Source organism: Lutjanus erythropterus, chromosome 13 (assembly GCF_056507025.1).
Source record: "Lutjanus erythropterus isolate fLutEry1 chromosome 13, fLutEry1.hap2, whole genome shotgun sequence".
Classification (NCBI taxonomy): domain Eukaryota; kingdom Metazoa; phylum Chordata; class Actinopteri; order Lutjaniformes; family Lutjanidae; genus Lutjanus; species Lutjanus erythropterus.
This window is the reverse complement of record NC_139329.1, coordinates 7,034,354-7,054,573: the sequence shown is the minus strand read 5'-3', so window position 1 is coordinate 7,054,573 and position 20,220 is coordinate 7,034,354. Positions and strand designations below refer to the sequence as shown.

The window sequence follows — 20,220 nt, the reverse complement described above, 5'->3', positions numbered from 1 at the left end:
GACAGCCTTTTGTGATGGGAAATGGTCATTATCTACTGCAATTATCACTCTCTCTCTCAAAAAACAAGATTACTGAGAGAAAAACTGTAATTTTACCTCGCAGAACACAGGAGTTGCTGGTCTACCACTACTTTGATTGGTTAGTTTGTGTTATGGTGTAACCACCGAAGACATACAAACAACAAATTACAAGACAAACAAATTACCAAATCGAGGCAGCAGCAGACCAGCAACCCTTGTCTTCAGCGAGGTAAAGTTATGGTTTTTGCTAAAACATTCTGGGAGCTTTGGAGAGAGCAATATTTGACTTTCATAACACTACTTTCAAGGTAAAGCGATGAAATTTTTCTAAATATTGTCTACACTTACACTGACATTGAAATTTTTGGGTGGACCTTTTTTTTAAGTGGCTATTCATAGTTTTCAGTCACGTGACATATGGTGACCTGGAGGGAAAAAACAGTGGGCCAACATGGCAGCTCACACCAAACTCTCCATAGAGACGCGGCACAAACTGCTAAAATCACTCTCTGTGTCAAACACCTCTCAACTCAAGAAAAACAAAGATATGGAAACAAACTAAAAGTTCTGAGCACGTGTGATCCTTATAGAACACCGGCCACCATATTTGAGTCACTACAGTCCCTGCCAGAGGTCCACTTCAGTGACGTTTACGTCTGTCATGTGGAGAATCCCTCACTGTACACTGCCGACAGGATGAAAGCAAAAATACAGACATCTATATGTATTTTTGATCTGGATGGGTCAATAATGCTGCCGTTTGGAAGGCAATTAAATTCTTTATTGCCACAGTAAAGGTGAGTAGTAATTAACTAACATTAGCTATCTAATACCAACAGATGAGTTTTACTTAGTTTCAGCATTACTGTCATTTTATTAGATTAACATAATATCTCATGACATAAATCTAATCAAAATTTTGGTAAAGTGTTCCCTGTAAATATGTGTGTACTCTGACGGCTGTCATTGTTGTTGCACGTTCAATGGCACAAATCCACAATCTCCTCGGATTCTGTAGAATCACAGCCCAGGCTTCTCTCCCCGTCAGTTAGTGCATCCAATCGCACAACAGCTATCCAAAACAACAAAAACCATTCAGTTCGTAAAGTGGCAGGCGGCTGAAGACAGCATTGTTTTGCCCTCCAAGGGGACGTTCCCAAAAAGACGTGACGTCACATGAAAACTATGAATAATGCGTTTTGCTGCTGACTCTGTCCAAAGCGTTTTTATTGTTTAGCTTCTGTGCTGTTGCCCCTCTCTGTGTGTGACTTTAACCTACAGTCGGTGTAAGTTTTATCAACCACCTACAAGTCTGCAGCAGCCTGAAGCACAAGAAAGCAAAGTCAGCAGCAACAAGTGAGGTTGGCATTGTTTGGGGAATCCTGGGGGAGTCGATTTCACTATTCATCACAGCACTGGGACAGGACAGAACAAAAGTCAGAGACAGCGGGCGGTAGCAGGAATCATAATAACAGTAGGCCAGTTTTTTATATATGAAAATGTGTTTAATGTTGTGTGTGGACTGTGGATTGACGAGGACAGGATGGGAATCACTCTTCTGGGATTAGGAGTGAAAATACACTCCCATGTCACCCTGTAATTTGACTGTCTCTAGAACTATTCGTTCACTCCCTTTCACACTTTGCACGAGTGTTGCTGGGGACCTTAGAAAGTGCAGTGTGACATTTGGACATGCGACACTCTTAATATTAATACATTTAATAAACAAACAGTCTGTAACTTGTTTCAATTAATTTCCTCGCCCCTGACTGATGCAAAAACACATTTCCCAGTGATTATCTTAATTGCATATTACTCCAGTGATGAAATAAATCCATGTCATAACCATTTTACATTTTTAAGTCTAGTTCTTAAGTAAAAATACTGATTCTCCAGTTCAGGGAAATTCACAGCACAGTAACTCTTTTGGACCTGAGGTACTTTTCTGATCAGGCATCTTAAATCATAACACAGTAGTCATGTGGAAATTAGATGATGATGATTAGATGATTGTTGTTTAAATGTCAACGTTTAAGCCACTGCACATACGCAGTCAGGGTAGAGTCTGAAGTGTTCGGATGAGTGGCTCTCGAGAAAGCTGCGAGCGGCAACACCAGAGGCCAAGCAATCGGCACTGCACCAGCATGCACTACTAAGTAAATGGATAAAATTGAAGCGGATAAATAAATAAAAGCCTGGGCTGACCCGACTGTCCTGACTCGACCTGGTTATACCCTGATGCTACTTTGTCCCTGGAGCCTGACCTAAGATGCCCTCGCTCATTCCCTTGTCACTCGCTCTACCGTTTAAGACAGGTATTGGAACAATAGAAGACAGCAGTGAAAATAATGAAAAATGTTCCCACACTATAGCTCCCTTAAGTCCAGCTTATTGGCACTTGTACAAGTAATTCAGACTTAGTTATACACACAGAGACGCCATCTTTAAATACACATGCTCTGATTGCCGTGATGATACTAGTGAAATATAAAACCCACAGAAAACAACAAATTATATTACATTTAAACATGAGACGGAGGAATCCTGTTCCCCTGTGTCTTTTAGGGAAATCTTACTTAGGATACACACTGTAAAAGAAAGTTTCAATTTTTCAATCAAACTCAAACTCTTAAGTTTGAAATAAATTAAACAGTTTTGCCAACCTTTAACCTTTTGTTGGGATAATTAACTTTTGGTCTTCACATTTAAAAAAATGTGTTTCAAAAGAAAAGAGCTGTGCTTTGTCATTATTTGGATACTTGAAAATTAAATGAATGCAGGTGAAAACATTAAATTATTTCCCATTATTCATTTGAAATACTACTTTTTAGGAGAGGTTTAAACTTGAAGAATCAAGTTTATCTAATGAAGAAAATTAAATTATCTCAACAAAACAAAACTATTTTGTAAGTTGCCTTGAAAACTGAGTTTTCTCAACTTTTAGAGTGTCGGCACCTCTATCTAGAACTGAATGTATGATGTTATTCTTATGTGTTCTAAGGATTTCATCTAAAGATTCATGTTTTTTTTCTTAACATGTATCAGTATGTAATATAATCCTTGTTTTCTGTGGGATTTATGCTTCTCTAGTATATTGCATGACTATTACATACCTATTACCCAAATGCCAACCAAAATATTTAAAGATAGTGCGACTGTATACCAAGTCAGTAGAAGCACAGTAAGTTGAAATATCACTTGTGGATGTGCCAAGAAGTTGCACTTAAGAGAGCTAAAGTATGCAGATCATATGTTTGTGGTACAATAAGAAAATCTGAATGTGACATCTTAGATTCACTCAGGTTTATCACTTAAGTACTTCTAGATTCCTGCCTTTTATATTTTATGAAAAAGATTTTTAACGTTGGCCCTCGGCACCGATGATAAAATCCAATTAACCACTTCTTGTCAGTTCTAATTATCAACCTTTACTGTCGTACCTCTCACTGTCTTACCTCCTCTGTCCATCTACACCTTTCTGCCTGCGTGCCTCTGCCTCATTTTCTACCTGTTTACCTGTCAGCCTATTCATTTCCTAAAACGCCTCCTCCTTTCCGTCCAGCCAACTGTCTCCTTCTGTCTTTATCCCCCCATCATCACTCTCTCAGTCCGTCGACCTCTTTCTGTGTCCTATCCATCCGGCAACCTATCTTTCCTTATTTACCATCTGCCTGTTTCACCATCTGTCTCCACCTAACTCCTCCAAGCTGGCTGTCTGCCGAGGGTAGTGTTCAGCTCGAGTCAATGGTGCTGCAGCAGCGGTAGCTGTTAATACCAGCGAGTGTTTCTGCTCAGCACTCTGTCTGCTGCAGCCTCCCCTGATGCCTCCGTACGTGAGCGCATTTACATTCACTGAGCTCTTCTGCAACTTAAACAAGCTCACATAAACACCTAAGACAAACAGCACTGAAGTGTGAACGTTCAGACGCACTCGGTGCCCTTTGGAGAATCAGGTCAACGGGCTGACAAATCCAGAGGATTCATTTCATTAACACAGCAGCCGGAAAGTGTTGTTGCATTATTCCAAAAAACAGAGGAAATAGACAAAGCCCCTGCTCCAGTCTAATAATAAATAAATGTAAGATGTCTAAAGCATGAGGCTGATGTCATTCTATATTTGTCCTGCTGTCAACAAATCCAGTGAAAAGACCAAAACTAACAATGGATTATCTGCTCAATACTGACTTCTCTACCCGGTCTGTGGCACTCAGCCTAAAGCTCATTCATTACTGTCCTGAATGTCCGAAACCAGCTGGGCACTGTGGTTTTTACTCAAACAAGAGTACAAACTGTATTTATGAGGCACTATTTTCAGCTGTAGATTAATCAACATTTGGTGCTCTAATGCAGTGGCCCTGGCCCCCTGTCACCAGGGGCCTCAGCAAAAGGCTAAAAAAGCAGTTTATAAAAACTAAGAAGAGTTATTATTGTGTGTATTATTATAAAATATAAAGGACAGTAATATATAACATCAAAATCTTATTTGCTGTGTCCATTTTTTTAATTTCCTAACAGTCAAAACATCCTACCAGCTGTCAGTATTGACCGCTCTGCTCCTGCTTCGAAGCTCCTGACATTTAGTGAACTTTAGAGCCGGTGTTAACTCACAAAAAAGAACATACTTTTAAAAAAAGAAAAGACCTGACAAGCAAACCAGCTGTCCAGCTGACAAAAGCTAAGCTGCAAAAAAAAATCTAAAGAATTCCCGGCCAAGTAAAACTATGAAGTATAACGCAGCATGCATGAATTATGGATTTACTGGACACCCATCACCTCTGTCCCTCTCACCATTGCACTGAAACTGGATGATTATCACTATTTGTCATAGTACTGTCAATGGGATTTTAGTATTAGTATTTCCAGCAGCAGCACAGTGTACTTGGGATTGAGTGAATAAACTACAAGTGTGCAAGTTCATGGTATTAATAATATATGACCCAGAGGAAAATTTGGTCTTTTCTTCATCTTATGAGACATAAATTCTTATTTTGAATTTAGTGAAATCTCATCTATTTCTCTTAATTTGACCACAGAGTCAAATTTAAGATCTCATTTAGGACAGCCGAGTTTTCTTTGAGCTGTCCCTGTTATCTCAAGAGCTGATTATTGAAGACAAACTTAAGACCAATGCAGGGAGACAAAAAAAAGCATTTTAAAATCTTCAATTGGGCTCAAAGGCTGAGATGAGTCAAAGGCTATTTTTCAGAAGCTGAATTTCAGAAGTTTGAGAAAATAACAGTCTTAAGTTGAGCTCATTTATGTCTAGGAGAAACAGGCTGGGCAAAGACGAGATCTTATTCTGTACTTTTCCCCTCCTCTGGGGAACGATGTCGGCTCACGAACATGTTTTTAATCGTTTTGGACAGTTTCTTTAAATACTTGTTTGTCTGTTTTCTCTCACTGATGTTAGATACATTCAACTCGTGAAAACCACACATTTGCCACAGATTTAGCCCATAGAAAATCTGTGGAACAAACAGAAGAGGATCCTCTGAGTCTGAGTCCTCTGAGAAGGATTTTGAGGCTGACACTGAAACAGATAACGATATACCAATATTAATTACCTTTATGAAACCCATAACATAAGTAAACATTTTTTATAAGGTTGTTGATCAATAAATGTACAGGGCAGGACATTTTATAGTTACAGAAAAATAAACTGGTGGACAAAGTTATTGGCTGCCATATACTGTACAGCCATATCAATATGTCTGCAATGAGCTAATATCAGATAAAACACTCTCTCTGTCTACCACAGAGGTTCTCAACCTTTTGGAACTGAGGGCCCATTTCTGATTGTTAAAGGGATAGCACCCAACAATGAAAATTCAGCCATTATCTACTCACCCTTGTGCCAGTTTCCACAGGAAAACAGCCTTGCAAAATCTTGCAAACATTGGAGGTGAACGGTGACCAGTTTTCAAATGTAAAAAAAACAACAGAAAAAAAAACAAACATAACATGCCTCCATACTACTCATCTGGTGTAATACAAGTCTCTTAAAGCCCCAACATGACAAGTTGCCTAAAAATGTTACTGACACCATGTTTTTAGCCTGAATCTTCACTGTATATCCTTAGCTGGGGGCCACGTTCACATGCACATACACACTGTCTGAACTGGGTGTGTGTGGTGTGACGGTGTGGAAATGGCATGTTGAGGCAATATGGAAGCATTGTATTTTTTTCCAGTTGTTTTTTTACATTTGACAACTGGTCTCCATTCACTTCCATTGTTGTGCAGATTCTGCAACACTGTTTTCCTGTGAAACTCCAGCAGCATTTTGCAGACTAACAAAATAAACCCAACCCTCAATCAGCATGAGGATGAGTTGATAATGACTGAATTTTCATTTTGGGGTGAACTATCCCTTTAAACATTTCCAGGACCACTTTCCCAAATAAATGAGAGAAAAAAAACACAGCATGAGGGAAGAACGAGAAAAAATAAACTTGGCTGTGACAGGATTTCACTACATTTCACACAGTGTGCTCAGCATCACTGCTGCCATTATGGATCCAAATTTAATGTACTCGAGGTCAGATTTCCTCACCACACACTCTGGAGCTTTTACTGTTGCAGGGTTGTCTCCCACACCAATTTTCTGTTTCAAAAATCCATCCATGTTATGTCATTGCGTCCAAGGGAATGTTAGCTAGCTGCCTGTGGCTCATCACTACCCGACGACGTGATCGGTGTGGTGATATTCCAACACAACTGGTCACTGAAATTATGCATTGTAATTCGTGTGCGAATGCTTGGGCAGATTTAGTTATAAAAATAACTAGTTTTGTAAATGAGCCAATTCTGTGTGTGTGCGTGACAGACAGCAGTTAACCACAGGATTCTGTTTATTGTACCGTGGGTGTTTGCTATAGGCACATGTGTTCACACAGGCACAGTCAGCTCCTGTGGTAGATAATTAAAATTACATCATACGGATCTTTGCGGCTATACTGACACAAAATGTATAATTCAAACTTTAACAAATAAAGACTTAAAACTAATTTAATAATCAAATGCAAATGACAGGAAGAGAAAAACCAAGACTTACTCATTCTTAACAGAAAATATTAGGACTTTCTTTAATTGCCATTTTTCCACTGTATAAACATGCAATACTGCTGGGTGGAAATGAAGAAAGAGGACGGCACATGTGCTGTTTATCCTCCAGGTTACAGATGGTGTATGAATCTCTGGTCTAAGGTTACAGAGTACTCTCTGGTTAAATGGTTACATGCTGCAGACATGGAGGCAGCTGTCCACATAGACTCCTCTGCATGTAAACAGATAGCGAAGGTCAATATTCAGGCTGCTGTGATCACATGAGCATTGATCATCCATCTGTGCTCTCAGAATAACCACAGTCAATGTGTCTGCACCGATACACGTCTGGACTATTCACCATAATCACTGATGTGTCTGTGACTACTTACAGCCATTCTTCGATCGATAATTAATCTACTGCATCATTGTATGTGGTTCTACAATCATCTGCTCATTTCATGAATAGTGAGAGCTGCTGTTTTTTAAGGGAACAGACAGGGTTTCCGTGGCGATGCCAAGTGGGTTTGGATGTGAAGTGTGGTGTTTTAGCCCTTTGGGTGTTGAGAGCACGCACAAATAGATACTAATCTAATCTCACTGGGCTAAAATTAGCTCATTCAGGGGGCATGGACAACAGATTGCCTATGGCATGATTCAGATGATAGGAGCTGTACAGCTGTTTGCCCTTTTAAAATCTCACAGATGGCATTAGAGGCTGGAGTGGAATACAAACAGAGCTCAAGTGGTTCATCTATGGGGTCTATGGTCTGTTCATCCCTCATGAGGCAGATGATGAAGAATAAAGAAATAACTAACTACTTTTGCCTGCACCTACTGTAAGTAGTCCCAATGCCACGTTACCTCAACCATTACACATTTTAAAATATTCAGGAGAACCCTGAATATGTAATTATGTTCATATATACCTTTCTTATACCGGTGTGGTTGTCATTTCTCTCATGTTTGCAAGGTAGCAAATTAACTTGCGCCTGTCTGTGCACCTTTGAGCAGGAGGTCTAACATCACAGACCTGGTGACCTAAATCCCGGTCGAAGTGTAAAGTCTGTGGCGCAGTAGGTCCGTCTGCACAAGACAACAAACTGTGCGTTTGGCTGAGGTGTGCACACACGTGTCCAAAAGCACAAAACACCTTTAATTTATGTTTGTTTTGTTTTTTTTTCCTCACACAGTTAGCGTGGATAAAGCTTGCTGAAAACAGCATACTGCTGCTGGAAACAATGTTGATGAGAGACTGAATCAAAACGATAAAAATGCACGCTGGGAAACCTGACAGGAGCTTAAAAGCTGTGCAGAGCTGAGGAGATCTGCAGACTCAGGTGATAATTCTCTTTGGGTTCATGACCATGTGTGACCTCTTACACATAACAGTAATTAAGGTTGCAATGGTGTGAGATTTTCACAGTCCAATAACCATCTCAGAAATGATCATGGTTTCACAGTATCTTGGTATATGGTATTACACAACTCTTATTATCATCAGTAACAATGACCCTTAAAGGAATGAAAATAGAGGGGTGTTTAACAGATTTGTGGTATTAATTTTGCTCTAGATCATACCAGGGATACTCCCAGATAGTATGAGAGATAGGGACTTGATTTCATTATTGAGAGCTCTGCTCTTCATAGCAAAGAAAATGATAACCATTTCTGACATATTGCAATGAAGAGACGGGTTAAAAAAAAAGTCTTCATCATGGAGAAAATCACAGCAAAATTGCAACTGAAAACAGACAGACTCGTTGAAAGGTTTTTAATTTTATTAGATTCCTTTAACAGGTACACTTTAAAAAATGTGTTTAGTGAATACTGTAATTATTGTATTGTTAACTTAAGGGTGCTACAGGCTCACTGTATGTACCTGGAGAGTTATTACTACCAGTGCAGAGTAATAACTGCGTAATAATGCTCAGAACGGACATGAAAAGAATGTGAACTTTAAACAAGTGTACTTGTATTTGCATCTCCAGGTTGTGTTTTGTGTGTGAATAAAAAATGACTTAAAAAAAGAAAAGAGAAGGGGATTTTTGGTTGTGCTGTTTGGTTATTATGTCCTATATTTTTTTTTATAACACCTCTATCATAGAATTCAATATCATAGATAAGCAAATGCACATAGTATTATAACCCACATACCATGATATACCATGAAATGGTGCACCACTGCAACCTAAAGTAATCTGAACCCTTCCTAATATAAAAAAATGATAAGTTCAGTTTTTAACTTTGTTTTTATTGTTGAAACTGGGTGGAAACAATAGAGCGTTTAAAAAACTCCATTGCAGAAACGGCCATTCATACTGGTGCAGTGACATGAAGGAATTGTGAGGAGAATTAGAGGAGAGCATCGTTTCCAGTGAGGCGTGCCCTTGAAGAAATGTAAGGGCTGTAGGTTTGAAGCTACTACCTCACATTTAGAACTCACAAGATGTCAGTAGGTCAGAATAACTGACTGTCTGGTACAATGAAACCACACTACAAGAAAAATGGTTCCCTGTAAAGTTAATCCAACCATAACCCCATTTCCTGCCAACTGTATTCAGAAAAGTTGCATAAATGTATTTTGTAGGAGACACGGTTGGATGCTGAGGCTCTTTCTACGCTGCAGGCCATAGTATAGACTGACATCCTTCTTTTCTTACACAGTATAGACTAATCCTGAATTCCCATCTCAGAGAGAAGCAGGTCAAACATACGCTAAGTCATGAATCATGCATTGCCCTGCAGTTGACTCGATGGTTCTCGGTAGTCAGTGCTGTTGAAGGCACCATACATATGGCTGTGTAAGTTCGTCTCAGCCCAGCAGCGCAGAGAACAAGCAGCACAACAACTGTTATGTAATGACTAACGTCCTGATGTCCAGTTCTGCGGTTAGAACATCTCCAAGGCCAACCAAGACCTGCTGGGACGCGCTCATTTTCTGTCTCCTCTTCAGCTCAAAATATCTCTGCTCCTCTTGTGTCAATATTGTAATCCTTCACTGCTGGCAGTCCTCCATCCTACCTCCAACCTCTGTCTGGTGAGCCTTTCAAGACTAAAATAAGGCTCAGAATGTAAAAAAAAACCTTTTTTAGGACTCGGCTCTGTACATTTGTTCCTTCCTGCTGCTGCTAAAAGGCTCTTAAAACACACAAACTGGCGATGTGGGCACAGTTTCTGTTGTGTTTTCAAGTCAACACTCTCACAGCCTGAGGGTTACACTAAGGCTACGTAGGGAAAAAAAAAAGGATCTTCACACTTTCTTGGCATATTATTAGTTTAAGTTAATGTATCTCGATGCAAGACACCCATCAGTACATCCAGGTCTATTAGAGGAAGAAAATGAGCTGAGGTGATGAAAGTTCAAACAAAGATCCTTCAGGTTAGGTTACATTTTCCTTTGTTTTCTTCATGATTATTGCATAGCATTATGACAGTTCATACCTGATGTTGTAGTCATTGGATATTCAAGTTGTTCTGATGAATCTCTTCGTATTATATAAGGATTTTTGACCTGACAGATAAGGTGAAAATTTTACATTTCTTGTGTGTGTGTGTGTGTGTGTGTGTGTGTGTGTGTGTGTGTGTGTGTGTGTGTGTGTGTGTTTGTGTGTGCGCACATATATAGTATATTTTATGGGGACTTTTATTTTATCATTTATTATATTGTCTATGAATTATATGCTTTTCTACGGTGCTTATTACTGTAGGTTTTTCTCCTCTAAATACAACATTTAAGTATGACGCTTTTTGACCTGATGATATTTTAGAATATATTCTACATCCATTTTAGTTGTTGAAATGTTTACAGTGCTCACCATTATATAATCACCATAACTTTAAATAAATGTATTTGTTTCATGTCTGAAGAAAGGCTTGTGCCTGAAATGGCACAGTGGTATATCATAAATTGGTATACACAAAGAATATCAGGGCCGTTTAATTATCACTTAATATTGGCCGATCGCAGGTATATCGGTCTATATCGGTATTGTTATATATTGGCTGATAAATATTGGATATAAAAATATATATATAAACCGAAATGAAGAGTGAACTGTTCTTTGTTATTATTGTAACAGTGATGTCAGTTACGTTTGTGGAATATGATCCATTAAATCTCTGCTGAGCCTCTGTTACCCTCAGCTGTTCATAAACTGCAGGTTATATGAACTTCTTTTTAAAATATAAAAATGTGTTGGTACAGCTAAAGAAAGCCCTCCTAACATATGTGTGTGAGTGTGTGTGTGGGGGTGGGGGGTGGGTGTTTATCTAGTGCATAGATTTTTTTTTAAGTCACCTTATCAACCAAAAGTGAACACTAGCTGTAATGGAGAGAGCATATTTTCAGTGTGTGCGACAGTGAGCTGAAATTAGCCATTCGGACAACATGATGTCAAACCAGCAGAACGTCAACACCAATCCTGTTTTGCATTGTACTGGAAATTAGCTCTGGCACGACTCAAAAAGTTGGTGTGTTTCTACAGCACTTAGCTAAACATTACAAATTAGATATTTGTGTCGAATGCTGCTGTCAGAGCCACGTGCTTTGTCCACAGATTAATTGTTCCTTTTCATTTTCAGTTACAGCCCTCTGTGAATAATTACAAATGCATCATGATTGTCCAGCAGTGCGTCTGAGAGGACAGCTTGGGGGTACATCAAGCGAATGAATATTAAGCACCCTGACTGGACTCTAATTTGCTGGCTAGACACCATTACTTCTGGGTTAGGCAATGCTAGCCAAGTCCTTATGTATGACCATAAAAGCAAAACAACTCTTTGTGGCTCAGAAATTAGCATTACGAGTGAAGAATGAAATGTCCACGAGCAGTGATGCCAACTCATGTAGCTGCTGGCTGCTCAAAACATCCAGACAAGCTGCCACATGACCTCAGCGGCTGATCTGCATATGAATATGTGACCTTTGATTGTGTGTAAAGCCTGTTTGGATTCAACATAGAATTAATTACTGCAAATGTATGTTCATCATACTAATGCGCTATCAAGGGAAATCAAGGTCCAACATTTAAAGGGTCGGTCCACCCATTTAAAAAAAAAAAAACAACAACAACACATTTTCCCACTCACCCATAGTGGTATTTAGCCATGGAGATAGAGTTGGATTTAATAATGAAGCCAAATTGAATTCTGATTTTGTGGTCACAAAAACTACTTAGTGTTTTTTTTCCCAGAAATAAAGCCACCATTACTAAGCCACAGGCCATCTTTGGTTGAAAGTAGTTCCAAATAAAAATTCTCCCTGGTTAGATACCACAAGAGGTAAGTATTCAGCAAAGTCACACATGAGTGTAGATGTACTGTGTTGAAACTGGGGTCCTGCCTCTGACCTGTGTTCTCCCCACCAGTGTTGGGGTTGTACTCATTACAAGGGGAGGAAGTAACTGAGTTATGAGTAGACTTTCAAGTCTGTACTTTAACTTATACTTAATTATGCATTACAAGATGTAATCTACTTAGTTACTTTTAAAATCATGGTTGAGTACTGAGTACAATTTGAATTAATATCCAAACCTTTCATCTGCATTTTTGTAGCCAATCAGGTGATCTGATCACAAACAAGACAATGAAAACCAGGACATAGGGATAAAACAAGACGAAATCAACTTTGTTTTGTCCAGTGGAAACGTTTGTTGAATAAGGAAAAACTAAAAACTTAAAATGAGAAAAAAAACATGAGACAAAAAGAGAGAAATAGAAAATGAGGGGAAAAAACATGTTTTGTATTTTATAAATTATTAATGATTAATCGATTGTTAGTATTTCCACTATTAAAGCAAAACGCATAAAATTTGCAACCCTTGTTTGGAGAGATAACTCAAAATAATCACAAATGATGACAAAATAACCCAGAAAAAAAAGAAAATGAGAAAAAAATTCTAAATCTAAAATTTTGGAATTATAAATTATTATCTATTGTGAGCATTTTAAACTATGAAATGCACAAAATTTGTAGAGGTGACTGTGAGCAGTAGTTAAAAAGTAACTAACACTGAGTAGTTTTTGTGATTAATACTTTGTACTTTTACTTGTAATTGAGTAATAAAAACAGTACTCTCTCCACCACTGCTCATTACACAACATGACACACTAGTTTTACACTTCAATTCCTCAGTTATTAAGTTGAGTTTTCAAATAAGCAATCAGTTACTGTTACACTTTTACCACATTTCCATCCCTGCAAAAAGAGCCGGTCCCAGCTGTCCTCAGAGGAGACTCTGAGGGCAACTTTTTTTCCATTTGAGACAAAAGTCAGACACAACTGACAGTCTCGGTGGACACTGAAATCATGGAGCATCTCCTGTCGACTCTCCAGATGGATGCATTGAACAAACATAAACATAAACAGCAGCAGGAAGTGGGGAGTGACGATTTCAGAAGAGCCATTTGTGTCAGCAGGCGTGGCAGCAAAACAGTGTGCAGAGCACTGCCAGCACCATAATGAAATTTGTGCAAGTGATATATGTTGTTGTGAGAAGAGTATGCAACCACAGGCTCAGCTTCATTATTTATAATCTGGAAACCTTTATATAAGAAAACTGACTGCTCATAAAGGATTGAAAACTGTCACTTGACTTTTATTCATCCAAAATGTCCTTACTGAATAATAAAAATCATTGTGGACAAACTTAACAGGACAGTTCACCCCAAAATCAAAAATATATACTTCCCTCCTGGCCTGTAGTGCCATTTATCCATCCAAATTTATTGGTGTGAGATGCAGAGTTTGCAATATAATCTAACAGAACTACTTTCTTTCCTACAAGATAGAAAGTAGTTCCTATGTGAAACATAATCAGAACAAGGTCTGTGTATTATCTTTAATAACTGAGTAAAGATTGATGATGATTGAAAAGAGGTATTGAAATTTCCAAACTTATTTTTTGGTGCTTTGAGCACCACAAGTGACATCTGGTCCCATAATGTTGGAGAGAAGGCAGACATCTCTATGGCTCATATATCCAAAAATCTGCAACTCATGCCAAGACAATCTTGATGGATAAACAGCACTACAGGCCAGAGGAAAAATATATATTTTTGATTTTGGGGTGAGCTGTCCCTTTAAGACATTGTTTATTTAGCAGCACTGTCATACTGTATGTTGAGTGATATACCATATGAGCTTTTTTGTTAGAGCTTCTAATTGAACAATATATTGCTGAAGGTACCATTTATGTCTTTATAAGTATGTGTCCATTTTGTACACATATAAGTCATATTTCTGCATACATTCCACTGATCAGTGTACACAGAAACTTAGTTATGAGCCAACAGATTTAGGACTGTCGGCTAACAAACAATGACGCAAATAATGTGGGAATTTTAAATACAGTGGAAGCTTCTTATAGTGATCACGTCTGATTAATATAAGCAGATGATTACGAAGCCAAAGTTTTGTTATTCTTTATTTCTCATGCAGATTATTGTGTATTACAACATGAATAATAAGTACTTTTTTCTTTTCCGTCTCCATCACTAGCAGACTGTTTCTTGCTGTTTGATTGGACTACACAAGGTAACCAAAGAACACAAGCTTCCCTGCTGCAGCTCATTGGTGTGTTTTTGGCTGTTTGTCACAAGCTTCAAGGACAAGTTTTTCATGGAGAGACAACTACTTTCTTTTTGGGTGCTTTCATTGAGCATCATGGGACCTGACAATAAGCATAGAATTACTGCAGTTTAAGAATTGTTTTTCATTAGTGAAAAGACCAAAATTGAACACTGTACTACAACTACAACTACTTACTATAAGCAAATTATTTTATAGCATTTTATAGGGATGATTCTGTTCCAAACTATATAAGAGGTTTCCACTGAATTCAATTGCTTTGCAACTGTTTCATGATTTAAGAAATACATTTAACATTTTGTTTGGTAGACCTCTGGGATGTATTTCTGTGAGAAACATTGAATATAAAAGTAACTTAGTAACAATAAAAGTCCACAGGCCCGTCTTATTAGGAATCCATTTGTTAACTGCTGGACACCAGCTTAAGAATGAAGGCAGATTTGAATTAATCAGAGAGCTGACACAGCACTCAAATATACTGATCATTAATTAGATCTGTGTCATCACTAAAGCATAAGGTGCACTGTGGTTTTACTTACGCTCAGCGATGACCAGGGGCGGGTAAAACAGAAAGTATCCCACCAGCTCAGCGGTCAGCTGGTTGAGGAGGCCACTGGAGATGGTCCCGTTAAGAATCGTGTCCTGATTCTTCACCACATACACCAGAGAGACGGACGGAGACCCCGGCTCCTGGGACACACCCTGGATCTGGAGATATACACACACACGTGAGTGTCACCATGGCAAATGTGGTCATGTAGACTCCTCTTAAAGTGGGAACTACCACAGAGGTCATCTTGAGTATTTTGCCAAGTGTTCTGTCTGTCTTTCTGTCTGTATATGGACAGATTTTGTCTGAATTTTGTCATACAGTCACAAAAGTTGACAGATGTGTATCTGACAATTTTGAAGATGAGTGTGGTCAACACTGTGGCTGCTAAGATCCCATCAAAAGATGGTCTCCAGTAATATTTTGTTTAAATCAACTATGCTACTACAAGGGCTGTGACTCATTTGATGGATGAGTTTGGTAAGTTTTGAAGATTTCTGTGACAAATTTAATCTTCCCTGTCCAGTTAGTCAGTATAAAAAAGTGAAAAGGGTCATCCAGCTCCCCTCAAAACAATTCCAACATTGCATCAGAAATAAGGCCACTCTGTATTGACGGTATCAACTTAACTAACAATCAGTTCACTAACACATTTATCAGGAGTTTTATCAGCACAATACGACCCCAATGATATGAGAAGGAAAAGTGGTGACCCTCTGGTAGAGGGGTATTGAGATGCAGAACAGATTTTCATCCGGTGTGAATCTGTACAGGAATTTTTGGATTTAAATTCAGAGCTGGCTTCAATCTAAAGATACTGTTCACTGTTGCAACGGATAAATGTGATGTCGATAACAGCGAAGTACTTATGAAGGAGAAAAACTTGGATATTTTGATGAACAATTTTAATTTGTTAGGTAAGGACTGCATTCATAGATGGTAAGATTTAAATGTAAATATTTAACAGATGGAGGAATCAACTCAACTATTGACTGACAGAAACACCCTGAATCTTATTTTCTTTATTGGATTTATTTATGATTTATTTGTTTTTGTCCCATTTTTGTTTTTGTCTCCAATTCTGTGTCAACACTGATGTCCGTTTTTGATTTTTGTAATATTTCATAAAGGTCTGTACTTGAATACCTCTTCAATTTAAAAAAAAAAAAGAATGATTTTTCAATTTTCTATTTATAGCAAACTTGTAAACAGGCAGCAGAGGGCACATGTATAATTCAACCATTCATACAGAGAGATCTAATGGTATCATACCAAATGTCTAAGATTCAAATAAAGAATGTATAACAGAGCTCCAAACACAGTACAACACTTTAAATGAACAATGTTTTTTTCAGTCTAAAATAAGACCTTTGTGGCGCTCTGAAACTAATGTGACTGAGTCACCATAGTAGAGTGGATGATGATACGAGATACCAGGAATTCCCATCACATTCCTCCATGAGCGTTAATATTTCAGAGGGTGAATTATGAATGGACCCCTATATCTGCTTCTGCTTGCTGAGACCTACTTTATGATTATGATGATGTGTGCATGTATACCCTGCACTCAGGAGAGTGCCTTGACAGCCGGAGAGAAAGAGATAGAAAATGAAAATGAAGGAAAGTGGAGAACAAAAGGAAAGGGTTTAAACCTATAACAGCGCTGTGGAAGATTGAGCTTTGATTGTGTCTGCAGAAATAAAACATTATGAGCCTCTACAGGCACATCCTGCTTGAAGTGTGAATTGCAAACAAATCTTGTCTGACTTTTGTCACCTTTTATTGAAAAATTACAGAACAAATTTCTGTGTTTTATGTGTTAATTGGCAGTGAAGCATCTACTGCAGCTACAGCTAGCAGCTACATACAGTCTGTGGCGGTGAAGTCGAGCGTGGCGTGTTTGGCAGAACTGGCAGTTCAGCATGCTGATGTGCCACCAAAATGAAAGAAAAGGTATTGAATTAAGTACTCAGTTGGTACTAGCATCACTTTAAGGGTACTGGTATTAGTACTGGTATCATATTTTTTTTAACAATACCCAGCTCCAGGCCACGCTGTCCAGCCACGCAAAAAACTTGCATGTTTGTAAATGTGCAGGATGTTACCTGGAGCTTTATTATTCATTAGCCTGATTAGCATGCCACATGCAAATATGACATATTTGGCTCCCTGCATTAAAAACAGCCTCCATCAACCCATGTGGTACCTCCACGGCGAGCCTGTTGTAGGTCTCCAGCACTTTGTCCTGAGCCTCGTCGAAGGCGTTTTCCAGCCTCTGCTCCAACATCTGGACAAAACTGCAGGAGTAGATGTTGTCTGTTGGGCCAACAAACCTCAGCACTGGTGGGGAGAGAAAGAAAATAGCATTTAGTTGATATTCAAAAAGAAATTTATTTCAGACAAAAAAAATGGCAGTCCCTACAAATCTGTACTGTACTTCTAATTTAGTGGGATGGTTTAAAATTCTTATAGCTGTCTTTTGAGATGCGAGCTTGGCAGATTTGTCTGGAAAAGGTGTAGGAACCCTGACTGAAATTCATTTTCTTTTGTATTTATTTTATGCAGTTGGTACTGATTTATAGCCTTGGAACCTAAGTCAAATTCAAGCACTTCTCAAACATTTTCAAGGTCCATTTTCAAGCTTTTCCAGCACCTCACAGCTGTGGTAAATGACATACTTATATACATGTATATGCTCAAAATGTTAAAATCTGGTGTTATTTTGCTATAAACAACTAAACTTATGTTTCATGACAAAATTCTACAGAAGGGAGACAAACTAAAGGAATATATCCGGCATCCTGACAGAGCTGCAACAATTAGATATTCTTAGATATTATTACTATATATTCTAAAATTCTCTGATTTCAGCTTCTTAAATTTTAATATTTTCTGATTTACCAAATTAGGCTCAGACTCATTTATTGTGGAAGTAACTTCAGTCTCAAACACTTTTCAAACCTTGAAAACACTACATTAAAATTCAAGTATTTATAAGGATTTCCAGCGCCTGTGAGAACCCTGTTGAATGTTTTGGAAATTGCAACATGTTGATACCTACTGCCCAAGTTGCTACTTAATCATCCTTCAAATTTTTTGGCACTAAGTCATTGTCAACTGTATTTCTGAGATGAAGAAATACTCAAACAGTACATTGATTATTTTTTATTGCAGCTCAGATTTCCTCAAAGCTTCATCAGTACTGGTTCTAAAACCAGATTGCATTTATGGCACCAACAACAGTTATCTGGTGTCAGAACTGAACTTTTTCTTCCAACTGAACTGAAACAATGAAAAACAGCAGGGGAAAAAAACATTTAGAAACTCTACATCGATGGACTTCATCAGGCTTTATCCGGGTTTGTGTTTCTGGTATTAATGAAAGTAGCGCTCTAGATAGATGCTGTCTGTGTGACCGATAAACCTAAGCAGTGAGACAGAGAAAGAGGATTATCGCAACTACCTAGGACGAGAACAATGAAAAGAGAAGTTGTCTATCAGCGTGAGGCAGTTCCACATCGGGAAGAAGCAGGGTAAACAATATTGAGTCCATCAGCAGATTATGGAGGATTTTATTAATATCGTCTCAGTCCTTTTACCGTGGTTGTCCTCCATTCTCTCCCTGTACTCTGTCTTTCTCTGTTCTTTTTGAAAAAAAGCCTCTAAAAGGATGGGGATAGGAGAGGTGGAACAATATTCTGACCTAAATTCAAACACCGTGGTGCTTATGAGTGCAGGCTACGTCTCCAAAAAAAAAAAAAAAAAAAAGGCGAAAAAACTCAACATCCTTCACTGGTCTCATCGTCTGTAACACAGGCACAAACAGTGTTGACCCAGTTGGTAATCTTATGCAAATTGTGCTGTGGATGGTAAATTGCCATATTCTGTGTATTTATGGTTTCTGAGCCGAACAAGCTAGAAATGGATTTTTGTTCTCGCCTCAACACAGCTGCACACTAACATGGGAAGTCTTTACTGCGGTAAACATCACACAAGTGAAATATGCAATCTGAGGACACAGCACAGATTTGTGTTGGTGATTAAAGGCACCATAGTCTAAAAGAGTGGTTCCCAACATTTTTTCCTTGGAGCCCCCCTACTTGTATCCAATGAAACCTCTGGTGCCCCCTCTAAAGCCAGTTGTCTGAAATATAGTAAGATGAATGCCTTGAAAGCAACATAAAAAAAAAAATGTTGCTCTACGTTCACCAGCTAATTGCTAACTTTGTCTGCCACTTGGTGCTGTGGTTTTTGTAATGGCTGAGTGGGTGTTTCCATGTGAAAAACCCAGAAAAAAATCAGGCCATAAAGCCAAATATATTTTTCAGTGCAGCTTTAAGAAATGGTAAAAAGAATTATGCAAACAATGTACATAGTGTCTTTAATTTAAAGCAGGGCTTCTGCATGTTTCAACAAATAAATTGGAAGTGTTTTAAAGACTTTTAAGACAATTATGGATGCCATTTCACATCCATACTGGCAAAAAAATATATATGAGATTTATCATATAAGCACTGTATATACTTTGCATTAGTCCTTATTGGTGTTGGTTTTGTTTTGTAGTTAATAATGTGATTAACACCAATTTTCCCCAAAACAAATTTAAAAGCAAGACTGAAGTTAATGCAACTTTATAAAAGTAATTTTAACTTCATAATTCAATCAATTTTGAAGATTAGTCAAAGTCTTAAGAGGATTTAGTGGGTCTGTATCGAGTTCAACATTGCAAACACCTCATCTCACCCTCCTCTTCCCCTTCTGACCTGGCCCTCTGATATAAATATCACATTCTAAGGTGACGAAAACACAATTTTCAGGTGATTATACACTAATGAAAACATACTTATGAATATTCAATTCCATTTCTGGCACGTTCTGCCAATACATCCTCTTAATCTTAATCATAAGCAACACAACTGCAAAATGAAACGCCAGACCAACAATTTTAAAAAATAAAATTCTTAGCTGAGAAAAGTAATGGGTTTTCAATCTGCATATGCATCTTTTAAATAAC

General features: G+C 38.2%; 1 protein-coding gene across 3 annotated transcripts in view; it reads right to left on the bottom strand.

Moving 5' to 3' along the window:
• The window catches only part of kiaa1549la (KIAA1549-like a), a 167,539-nt gene that overhangs the window by 74,606 nt on the left and 72,713 nt on the right, over window positions 1-20,220 (bottom strand). For all 3 annotated transcript variants that reach the window (XM_084734596.1, XM_084734595.1, XM_084734597.1), the window contains 2 exons: window positions 17,413-17,546; window positions 15,196-15,364 (listed from right to left, as the gene is read on the bottom strand). In XM_084734596.1, coding sequence (XP_084590722.1) covers window positions 15,196-15,364; window positions 17,413-17,546 — 303 coding nt within the window. The remainder of the gene's footprint in view (window positions 1-15,195; window positions 15,365-17,412; window positions 17,547-20,220) is intronic.